The following is a 12,203-nucleotide window of genomic DNA, read 5'->3' on the forward strand; positions in this document are numbered from 1 at the left end:
GATGTGGCTCAAGCGTTTGGGCTCCCGTCTGCCATGTGGGGGATCTGGGGTTTGGTTCCCTGGGTGTCCTGGTGAAGGCGGGCTGGCCTGCCCTGCGGAAAGCTGACAGAACAAGATGACGCAACAGGAAAGGGGGTAAATAAAAAACAAAATAAATCTTAAAAAAAAATAAGAATATGAGATGGTCCTTAGCGTGTGAGCAATACAAAAATAAAGGGTGGGCCAGATTTGGCCTGCAGGCCATAGTTTGCTGACCTGCACGTTATGCCCATGGAGGGGTTCTTAGGATTGTTCCTGCTTATTGCCCTTTTTAGGAATCCCAGCTGTCGCCCTCCCCTCATGGGGTCAGCCAGCCTGCACTAGGAACTCTAAGCAGAAATACAGTTCTTCCCTTGTGGCTAGCGTCATGTGGAAGGTTTTGTTTTTGTTTTTAGTGAAAATTTCAAATTCTGATTGTAAAGGTAGTACATAATGTGTTTTTAAGCACGTGGAAGATACTGGCAACCATAAAATAAAAATCGCTGATGACCGCAGTTAATATCCTGATTTTCTTTCTAATGAGAAGTTTCATGTGTATGTATAGAATGTATTTTTCCCTTCCAATTGAGAGTGCATTGAATATGTAAGTTTGATTCCTTGTCTTTCCATTCTCTGATTTTCCCTCGTCATTAAAAATTCCTTTAAGACACCAGGTGCAGAATAGTCAATTATATGCATGTTCCATAACTTATCTAATCAGCCTTCGATTGTTTAGACATTTGGGTTGCCTTCAGGATTTCTGGGTTATAAGCAATGTATAAAAATAATGCTTCTGTGAACCACCTTGTCCCTAAATCTTTACCCCCCTCTGCTCTTTTGTTTAGGGTATTGTGCGATGAAGATTCTCAGGACAGTTGTTTTTCTGATTTACATTCCTGCAGTTTTTGCTTTACAGAATTTTGCTTTACTGATTATATGATTCATAAAGTTTCCTGATGGCTATGACTTCATTCTCCTTGTGCCCCTGCTAGCTCCAGGCAACCACTGGTCTGCTTTCTGTTTATGATTTCCTTTTTAAGTTTCTTTTTTGTAAAACAACCTAAAGTTGATTACCCCCTTTTTGTCTTGAATTCTATCCTGGATCATAGTAAAATGTTTCCACCCCCACTTTCTTTTTGTTTGCATTTGCCTGTTTTATATTTGAATAGTCTTTTATTTTTAGTCTGTGTTATTTTATTCGGGATGTATCTTTTATAAGCACACAGTTGATTTTATTTTCTTTTTTTGCAACCCAATCTTTTCTGTTTTATAGGGGAAAGTAAATGATTTGCATTCATTGATGTAATAGATGTTTTGGTTTGGGGTCAGTCTTGTTTCAGGCTTTATGACATTTATATTTCTTTGTTATATATTTATTTTGTGATTTTAATGAATATTATGTTTATTGCTTTTCCCGAGATATGGACGTTACAAATCCTGATTTCAATTTCTTGGATGGCTACCTTTAAAACGTGCAAAAGTCTTGTTTAATTTCCCCAGCCAGGCTGCTGGCAGCCCAGAGTGGGTCTTGTCCACGTCCTGTGTAACACCGTGCAACACTGTGCAGGAAGGAGAGAAGCAAGGCACAGCATCTTTAGGAAAAACCAGACGGAGAGACAGACAGATGGCCACAGGGTGGAAAGTGGTTATGGGGCAGCAGGGTGGGACCACGGGAGCCAGGGGGAGGTTCAAAGTGGGCTGTTGGGTGGAAGGTGGAATTTCCTCCTTCAGAGGCCACTTGTTTCTCTGCCTAACTATTGGTAGGAATGAATTTTATTCTTGGCTATATTTGAGTAAGGGTCCTTTGTCTTTAGTTATGCTTTAAATACCAGTTATGTGTGGAATCAGTGAGAACAGAATTGATTTTCAACACTTATGAGCTAAAGGGTCTTGGGCAAATCATACAAGTCCTCCATCAAATGGGGAGGTACTAGCATCTAAGTCATCTAAGCATCTAAGACTGTTTTGGGGATTAACTGGTATAAGATATGTGGCATCTTAGCACAGTACATCATACTTGGGAAGTACTCAATAAATTTAGATGGGAAAGTGATGGCTGTGAAGCCATTTAAATGTCTGTGCGTATGGCTCTCCTACCTTGAGGTCTGGGAATATTTTTATCTATTACTTGCCTGGAGATATGAAATAATTGGGATATATTTTTTTTTAATCAGGAGAGAGAGAGGTGAGAGAGACAGGGTTGGGAGAGCGATGGGAATTCAGGAAGAGGACAGGCTGGGGAGACAGGGAGAATTGGGATACGAGCTGATACCTTGGACAGTTCCTCGCCTGGCCAGTATATTTAAGCAGGCAGGAGAGAAGGGTACCCAGTCTTCGCAGCTTTGGAGTCACCTCACAGACCTGCGTCTTCTCCACATTAACTGAGTTAATGCCATTCTGCATCCCTTTGAGGAAATCTAGTACACAGATGTCCCCCTCCGCCCATGCACTAGGAATGATCCCCTCCCCCTGCCATTTCTGCAGTTTTCAAGGGGATTAACAGCAAGCTTATTTTGCACAGCAAGCACCCATGATATCTTTAGTTTTGTTTTCTTAGAAGAAAAAGTGATGTATTCATTTGCTCAACTAATATTTATCAAGCTTTTATTCTAGGTGCTAGATACCCAGGTAAGAAGACAGACAAGGTTTGCCCCCGTGGAGCTTCCATTCTAATGGGTGTGCAGTCCCTCCTCCTGCACACACCTAATGCGAGATGTCCATTCCGTGTATGCAGAGGCATCTGGAAGGCAATGTGAGGGTCTCTGCCCACCCCTACAGTCCAGCACAGCCACGGTTGGGGTATGGAGCTTCTGGAAAGGAGAAGATTTTAGCTGCATATCCATCTTGTTTGGTGGTACTGTCTGTCAGTCACACTAAGAGAGAAATTGGCCTTTCTGTACAAGCCAAAGGGCGAGGCTTCTCTCTGAGATGGAAAAGTCTGGCCCTGTCTGGCAGTGCTTTCGTCCAGAGGAGGAAGCACCCAAGAATGGATGGTCTGGCCAGGTCTGAGGCTGGGGCAGCAGCCAGACAGGCTCCATTCATTCCAGCACTTGTCAGGTGCTGATTATGAGCCTGAACTGTGTCACAGTAGGAAAAAAGTCACAATCCCCACCTCCCACTCCCACCGCTCCAGAGCTAAGAGCCGGTAAAGACAGACAGAACCATATACAGCCCAGTGTAGTGCTAAGTGTGCTGGGGGAAGGGGTCACAGAAAGCACATGAGAAGGGAACATGGCTCAGCCTGGGGGTGTCCGGGAAGGCTTTGCAGAGGAAGTGCCATTGAAGCAAAGAGTTAGGGGAAGATGGGAGCAGATGTGGCTGAAGCAATTGGATGCCCGCCTCCCGCATGGGAGGTCCTAGGTTCAGTTCCCAGTGCCTCCTAAAGAAGAAGAGCAGATGCTACAACGAGCAAATGCCACAACTAGCAGGGAGCAGAAGTGGCTTGAGTGGTTGGGCACTCACCTCCCACATGGGAGGTCCTGGGTTCGGTTTCTGGTACCTTCTAAAGAAGATGAGCAGACAACGAGCAGACAGACAGGGGAGCCATCGGGATGGGGGGGAGGGTATAAAAATAAATAAATAAATAAAAATAAAACTATTTTTAAAAAAGAAAGGGTTGGAGAAGGAGTGAAAGGGTTGGAGAAGGAGTAAGGACCAACTGGGTGACCTGAAGGGAGAGAACCGGGCAGAGAGAATAGCCCTGAGAAGGCCTGGAGGTGCATGAGAGAAAGTGTTTATTTATTTTTTTTTATTTTTTTGTTTTTTTTTTTTTTTTTTTTTTTTTTTTTTTTTTAAATTTTTTTATTTTTTATTGACTTTGTAATAATATTACATTAAAAATATATATGTGAGGTCCCATTCAACCCCACCCCCCCACCCCCCCTCTCCCCCCCCCCAACAACACTCGTTCCCATCATCATGACACATCCATTGGATTTGGTAAGTACATCTTTGGGCACCTCTGCACCTCATATACATTGGTTCACATCATGGCCCATACGAGAGAAAGTGTTTAGATGTGAGTGAATCATGATCTTTATTTCAGAGAGAGGCTGGTGCCTGGTGATCCTGGAGGGAGGACGCCGAGAGTGGTGGGCAGAGGCCAGATCCTGTAGGACCCAGAGGGTTTCCGATAAGTAGTGACTGAGCACCTCCTGTGTCCCATGCCCTGTGCCAGTGAATGGGACACCCCCTGTACTGAGCCCCCAGAACTCCCAGGCTGGTTGGGGAGTGAGCGCCTAGCATGAAGCACCCTTCTCTTCTTTTTTTAAAATTGAGAAATATGTCACATGCTATAAAATTTACCCTTTTAAGGTGTTTAATTCATTGAGTTTTAGTGTGTTCGTAAGGCTGTGCAATCATTACCACTATTTAATTCCAGAGCATTTCCATCACCGCAACAAGAAACCCTGTATCTATTAGCAGTCACGTGTCCTTCCCCCGTCTGGTCAGCTCCTGACAACCACTGCTCTGTGTGCTGTCTTTATGGAGTTCCTTACTCTAGACATTTCACATGAATGAAATCATAGAATAGTTGTCCTTTTGTGTCTAGCTTCTTTCACTTAGCCTAACATTTGTAAGGTGTGTCAATGTTTAGCATGGTTTAGAATGCCATTTCTTTTTATGCCTGAATAATACTGTTGTATGGATATGCCGCATTTCGTTTATCTAGTCATTGGTTGATGGACATTGGGCTGCTTCCACTCTTTGACTACTATGCAGTAATGTTATCATGAACATGTGAGTACTGCACGGATGCATGTGTTCATTTCTCTTAGGTAGCTACCTAAGAGTGGAATTGCGAGTCATACGGTAACTCCATAATTTTTTGAGGAATTGCCAGACTCTTTTCCCCGGTGGTTACACCACTTTGCATTCCCACCGGCAGTGTCCCAGTCGCTCCACATTCTTGCCAATACTTGCCTGCCCCGGCCCCTCCTCTCCTTGCGTGGGCCCTCTGGTGAAGCTCCTGTGGGGGAATGAGGGCTGGCTCCTGGGCCTTCGGCTGGGGATGTGACTTTGAGGGAGGCCCACGTCTCCCTGGCCCACCCTTCCCACTGCGGCTGAGTCATTGCCCGGGATCCTGGGTGAACTGCCTGGCAGCGGGGCGGGCGGCAGCAGCCACTGCAGAAGCCACCACTGGCCTTGACTGAGTCCCCACACCCAGCCCTGTGTGGCCGGGCTTCCCTGGAAGCAGCTATTTCTGACTATTTTTACTCCAGGGAGGAGCAGCGGTGGGTGGAAAAGTTGAAATTGCTCGGTGGGATGTTTTAGAACCAGTGCGTTGAGGACCCAGGGCCACTTTGACTTGGGAGAAGGGAAAGGCGCTGCTGTCTGGGAGCACTGGCCCTCCTGGGAGTGTGAGAGCAGAGCACTGGGCCTGCTGCAGCCCTTGCAGCACCCTGGCAAGGGCGGGGAGAGAGGCCAGGGGAGCTGGCGTGACCAGGCTGCAGCTGGGCCCCGTGAGACACTGGGCAGTGCAGACCTGGGTCCGAGGGAGGAGAGGAAATAGAATCTGGGTGGACCCGATTTTCTGCAGAGAAGGAGCAGCCTAATGGGTGGGGTGTGATGACTGGAGGCAGGCCACCAGGATGCTTGGAAGGGGTGGGATGGGGTCTGCCTAGGATGGGAATGCTGCTGGAAGACAGGGTAAGGGTTTTTGCTTAGGATCCAGCATCAGCCCCGAGCTGCCATTTATTTGCTGTGTGACCTCAGGCTAAAGTGCTGACCTCTCTGTGTCTCAGTGTCCCCATCTGCAAACTACATTAGCAACAAGGTTCCTGCAATGACTGTTAGTGATTGTTGCCTTTGTTATCATGTTATTGTTGCCTCTAGAACACTAGACTTGATCGGCAATGTTTTGCCATTTCTTTTAGCTCTCTGCCATCTGTGGGGCTCTCTTCATGCTAACGTCCATGCCTACCCCGCACGTCTCTCCGTTGTCCGCATTTCCTTCCCTGGCTCCTTGTTTGGTACAATTTAGCCAAGTGTTAAGCGTTCAGTCTCTGGAGCCAGCTGTGCCATTCCCAGTCACGTGCCCAGGGGCAGATCATTTCAGCATTGGAACCTGAGCCTCAGGTGCCCCATCTGTAAATTGGGGCAGTAATAGCAGGTAGTTAATTAGTACTAGCAGGCTGTTAATTAGTGTACTAGCAGGCTATTGGTCCTCATAACTGGATTACGGGGACAAATTGACTTGACGCTGGTAAATCTCTTTGACACGATGCCTGGCACAGACTTAATGCTGGAATGCGGAGAGGACAGCCAAGGACACAGGGCAGAGAGAGGGCTGGCATCCTGGACAGGTGGGCAGTGACGGGTGTCCCCTGGCTGGCCTGGGGTGAGGACAGGTGGGTGTGGCTGGAGCATTCTCCCATCCAGGTCTGGCACCGTTGCCAATAGAGACTGGGCGAGGGGCATTTGTTCATGTCTGAACAAAACCCATACTGGCTGCTTTTCAGTCTTGACTCGCCCTCCTTGTGGCGCCCCGTGCCTGTGGGCCGGCTCTACGAAATAGCCCCGCGGCCGCAGGAGCAAGCAGCTCTCCCTGCCTTCCTTCACACAGTGGGTATTTACTGAGCACCTGCCATAGCCAGGTTCCCTGCTGGGCCCTGGGAACAGCAGTCAACGAGACAGACACAGTCCCTGCCCTCACGGGGCCCAGCTAACTAAGCAAATAGCTATGGAATCAATGCACACGAACTCATCAACCTCTAACTACAAATTGCAGTAACTGCGGCTGCAAAGTAAACATGCAGGCACACGGGGTACTGGGGGAGAGAACGCGGGCGGCTTGATTGAGATCGGGGTGGTCGTGGAGGGCCTCCCTGAGGAGGCGACGTTTGGCTGGAATCCAAAGGATGGGGAGGAGCTTCCCAGCCCGAGAGTGGGAGGGAAGAGGGTTCCAGGCACAAAAAGCAGTGTGTAAAGGCCTTGAGACTGGGAGCTCAGTTTTTGTTTTGCTTTGTTTTGCTTTGCTTTAGGAAATCAAGGAAGCTAGTGTGGCTGAAGCAATGAGAGATTTGGGGGTGGGGTGGTAAGACCGGTGGTAGGGGGGGAGGCAGGGCCCCATCACGCAGCATCTGGCGGCAGGGGAAGAGGAGGCTTCGTGGCTGGGCAGGGAAGAAGGGCTTGGCGAGTGGGCACCCCACGGACATGCCTGTGCAGGGCACCCCAGGAAGATGTAGCTTGCCCAAGGCCCACCTGCAGGGGGCAGATACCCCCTGTCCTGCTGCTCTTGTTCTAGGGCAGGAGCAGAAACGACCCCAGTGACCACATGCCACCAGCCAGCTTGGGGTCAGGCAGTCTGCTCCGTGGGACGGAGTCGGTCACGTGGCCAAAGCAAACACAGGCTTGTCAGGGGTTGGGTCTCCCTGCGAAGGCAGCCGCCACCAGCCTCCCCCCGAGATGGGCCAGTTCAGCCTCACTCGCTACAGCTGGAGATGGGGGGAAGCAGATGGCCTGAACTGGCCCTGATTCCAGCCAGATTGCCGGGGAGGTGTGGGTGGAGCGGCGGGCCGGCGCCCGGAGCTGCGCCACGAGCAAGCAGGGCCAGCGCTGCTTCTTCGCCTTCTCAGGGGCACCTTGCCTGTGCGGGGTGTGGCCTCACCGTGGTCCCTGAACCAGGGTGTGCTCAGAGCTCCCTGGGGAGGCCGCCTCTGCCTTTCAGGGCCAGGTCAAGAGCCCTCGAGAGATGCAAGAGGTTGATGGCTCCACTGTGATGGCCCAGCACCCTGCACTGGGCGGGCAGGGGCGGAGCTCAGTGATTGCTTTTAAAGAAATGAAAATAGTAGCTCTCAGTCACTGTCTCGCTTAAGCCTCACAGCAACCCAAGTGTTGTGGACCCAGTTTTACAGATGAGGACACAGAGGCACCGAGACGATGAGTAATTTGCCTAAGGCTGGAGCTAAAGAAGGCTCAAGAGCAGATGGGGGAAGCAGATTTGGCTCAATGGATAGGGCGTCTGCCTACCACATGGGAGGTCCAAGGTTCAAACCCAGGGCCTCCTGACCTGTGTGATGAATGCAGGGGTGTCCCCGTGTAGGGGAGCCCCACGCGCAAGGAGTGTGCCCAGGAAGGAGAGCCGCCCAGGGTGAAACAAAAGCGCAGCTCACCCAGGAGTGGCGCCGCACACATGGAGAGCTGACGCGGCAGGATGACACACAAAAAGAGACATAGGTTCCTGGTGCCACTGACAGGAATACAAGTGGACACAGAAGAACATACAGCGAATGGACACAGAGAGCAGACAACTGGGGTGGGGGGGAGGCGGGGAAGGGGAGAGAAATAAATAAAAAATAAATCTTAAAAAAAAAAAGAAGAGCAGATGGGTCGCTCTGCCAAGCCGGGGTTCAAGCCGGGAGCTGCTTTGGGGGCTGGGCGTGGACCTGTGCGTGGGCATAGGGGGCGTACCTTGTGCTTCCTCAGCCCCCTCAAGCCCTTAGGCCTCGAGGCAGCCTCCCTCAGTGGAAGGTGCTGGGAATGAGATGGGCCTGGAGAGGGCGGCAGCCTGGGCCACTGGGTGTGCTGAGCAGGCCGCACAACCTTAGGGGACGCCGTTCACGTGGACTCTGATGACAGCGGCGCCCCTGGAATTGGGTGAGGAGGCAGCCCTGCCCCTGGGACCCCGCCATGCAGGACTGCTTTCTGTAAAGGGCCGGAGCGTAGATGGTTGGGGCGCCGCAGGCCATGTGGTCTCTGTCATAACTACTCATCTCTGCTGTGGCGGCACCAAAGCAGCCATAGGCAAATGTAAACAAATGAAATGTGTTTCAGTTGAACTTAGTTATAAAAATAGACTGCCAGATTTGGCTAACAGACCATAGCTTGTTGACCCCGCTGTAGGCTATAGAAGGATTTTGAACTTCATTTTAAGAAGGATGTAGCTCAAGCAGTTGGGTGCCTGCCTACCACATGGGAGGTCTGGGGTTCAGTTCCTGGTGCCTCCTAAAGAAGACGAGCAAGGCAGCAAGCTGACGTGACAGGCTGGCACAGTGAGCTGACACAACAAGATGATGCAACGAAGAGGCACAATGAAGAAATACAGTGAAAGACACAACGAGCTGGAGCAGAGGTGCCTCAAGCCATTGAGTGCCTCCCTCCCACATGCGAGGTACCGGGTTCGGTTTCTGGTGCCTCCTAAAAGAAGATGAGCACACAAGGAACAGAGAGCAGACAGCAAGTGCAAAACAATGAGGCGGGGGGCATAAATAAAAATAAACCTTAAAAGCATGATGTGGCGGGCACGGATGTAGCTCAATTGGTTGAGCGCCTGCTTCCCATGTATGAGGTCCCGGGTTTGATCCCTGGTACTTCCTAAAAAAAAAAAAGAAAGTGATGTGGACCCCCTGAGAAGGTTTTAAACAGGCAGTGAGGAGGGCAGATTTGCATTTGAAAATGCCCCTGAAGGATCTGACTGTGTCCCCAGGACAGCAGTGTTCCTGCTGTCCCATTTGCAGATCCCTGAGCCTTTCTCTCTGCAAGAAGAGGCTTGGCCCGGGACCCAAGGGCCTCCAATGTTTGAGTGGTCTCAGAAGCAGAGGTCACTACTGTCCTCCCATTACTCTCCTGTCCCCGCCCAAGCTCTCAGAACAGTCTGGACACTCAGCAGAGCTCTAGGAGTGCGGGGTCCTGTTCCTGGCAGAGTAGAACAGCCCAGTGTCCACAGCCCGGGCTTTGAAGTCAAAGTGGCCTGGTGCAGAGTACCAGCTCCTCTGTTGGCCATGTGTGACTGTGAGCTGTCCCTTCCTGACCCTCAGTCCCTTCTGCTTATGGGGAGTAATTCTAGACTTGGAACCTCGAGGGAAAGCTGTTCTGCATAGGAAAGGCTCAGGAAAAAGGCTCTGTTGATAGAGGAATCATTTTTCTCATTGAGCCCCAGAGGCAGGAAGCCCTGGTTGTGCACTGGCCAGCAGGGACTCTGCTCCAGGGAGCTGCATCCGGAGCCGGGCTCAGGGCTCCCAGCTAGAACGGAAGTTGAAACGGCTGAGGGGGCCTTGGCTCATGAATATTAAGGACTTCTTAGAGATGGGGATGATTGGTCCCATTTCTTGGGCTGAAAATAACTGCCCAGCATAGGGGTAATTACATGCCTTGGACTCCCACGCTGCACAGAGAGCTCCCCAATAATTACTGCACACAAATGCCATGTTTGGTAGCTGATGCTAATTTTCTGCCTTAAAGAGTGTTTCCTGGCCAGGAAACCTGGCCCACCACCCACTCCAATGGGATATGAACCCTTTTTCATCTGAACAGAACCTTCCAGAAACCCATCTTGGACAGGGGCATAGTGGCTGCTTTTCTACTCTCCCAAAGGCTCCCAGCCAGGACCAGGGCGTCATCCTCCCCTCTCAGAAGGGCTGCGGCCACCACCAGGTCCCGCACGGCTCTGCAGGAGGGACCTGCAGACAGCCCTGCATGCTGTAGACATAACCCGTTCAGGCCTTGGCACTGCAGGGGTGCTCCTGGAAGAGTTCTTGAGGACCTACTGTGTGCCGGGCTTTGGGGATGGAGCAGTGAGAACCAGGTCAAGGCCCTGCCCTTTTGGGTCTTATAATCCAGTGGGCAGACAGCCCCCAAGCCTGGAATTACGCTAATAGTTCTGTAATTATTGTTGTGATAAGGCTATAGATGAGAGGTAGAGGAGCTGGGGGTGTACATGACACAGGGTGTGCCCTCATCTGCAGAGTCAGGGAGGCTTCCCTGAGCAAGGGATGTTTGAGCTGAGACCTATAGGATGAGGAGTGAGGTAGGCATGTGGGGACGTGGGGGATGGAGATGGATGTGTAGATGGACTGATACATGGATAGATGGATTGGTGGGTAGAATAATAAATGGATAGATGAGTAGGTGGATGGATACATGGCTGCATGGCTGCATGGATGGATAATTGAGTCTTCCAGGCAGTGGGAACCATCAAGGCAAAAGCTCAGAGGCCAGAGGAAATGTGGTAGCTCTGTAAACAGAGACCAAGATTCGAGGCCGAAGAGGAAGGCAAGAAAGACTACCATGTACAGTTGAGTAAGTTGTGCACTGCACAACTCCAGGGGGTGCTGGTCTCTTAGACCATTATGTGAATGGCGCCTCCTGGAATTGTGCACGATGGAGGCCTGCACGCAGGGCTCACGTCATAGGAGATCTTGTATGCCAGCATAAGAGTTTTGGACTTTCCCCCCGCAGAGCCATGGTGATCTACAGAAGGATTTTAAGTAATTTATGATGGGCCTACTTTCCACTTATATTGCCCCAAAGCAGCACTGTACAGGAGAACTTTTTGTGAAGATGGAAATGCTCTGTTTCTGCTCTTCTGTTTCTATGTTCTGTGGGTCCTCCCTGGGCGCCCTGCACACCTGCACACCCAGTGGGTGACGGGACGCTCACTCCTGTCCCCTTTTATTGCAGTGCGCTATTTCCTGAAGAATAAGGTCAGCCCGGATTTGTGCAACGAGGACGGACTCACAGCCTTGCACCAGGTAAGGCTGGGCTCGTTGGGGTCCCTCAGAACCCTGCCCCCTGCCCTAATAGGTGCCTCATTTCCCTGCTTTTTCCTGGCCAGACCCCTCGGGGAAGAGGGAGGGAAGGGGAGCCCCAGCTACTGCATCTGAAAGACTCTTTCTGCTTCAGAGACGTGTGTGCCTGTTACAGATGCCCACAGACCCCCGTGCACATGGGTGTGTGTGTGCACATGCACACACACACACACATACACAGGCTCCAAGGACAGGGAGCCTTTGTTCACTGCATCCTTGCTGCCCGGCAAAGGGTTTGAACCACAAAGCAAGTTTGTTTGGAGCATGACCGTTTACAAAGCATGTTGACACCAACCAGAACTTGCCACCCAGTCTGGTGACAGAGGAGCATTGATGGGGTTACACGACCAGTTCAAGGTCATATGGCCGTGAACTATGTGCTGTCAGAACCATCTCCTTCGCCTGGCTTTCTGGTGCCTGTCACGGGTGCCTCGGGCCAGCCCTCGCTGCCTGGAAGGGGCTGCGCTGGGCTCTCGTCTCGCCTGGATCCTGCTGCAGCCTCCTAAGCCAGCCTGGCCCTGCCGTGATGCTTTCTCCACCAGGACGCACAAACCAAAAATCTGCCTGTGCCACTCAAGCCCCGCTGGGGGTAGAGTAAACTCTTTGCCGCACCCTACAAGGCCCCCGTGGCCCGGCCCTGCAGAGCCCTCCAGCCTC

At 51.0% G+C, this 12,203-nt stretch overlaps 1 protein-coding gene across 3 annotated transcripts in view; it reads left to right on the forward strand.

Moving 5' to 3' along the window:
- Positions 1-12,203, forward strand: part of PPP1R16B (protein phosphatase 1 regulatory subunit 16B) — a 96,852-nt gene that overhangs the window by 63,918 nt on the left and 20,731 nt on the right. For all 3 annotated transcript variants that reach the window (XM_058287083.1, XM_058287084.1, XM_058287082.1), the window contains one exon: positions 11,419-11,489. In XM_058287083.1, the coding sequence (XP_058143066.1) occupies positions 11,419-11,489 (71 nt within the window). The remainder of the gene's footprint in view (positions 1-11,418; positions 11,490-12,203) is intronic.

The sequence above is a fragment of the Dasypus novemcinctus genome, chromosome 24 (assembly GCF_030445035.2).
Source record: "Dasypus novemcinctus isolate mDasNov1 chromosome 24, mDasNov1.1.hap2, whole genome shotgun sequence".
Taxonomy (NCBI): domain Eukaryota; kingdom Metazoa; phylum Chordata; class Mammalia; order Cingulata; family Dasypodidae; genus Dasypus; species Dasypus novemcinctus.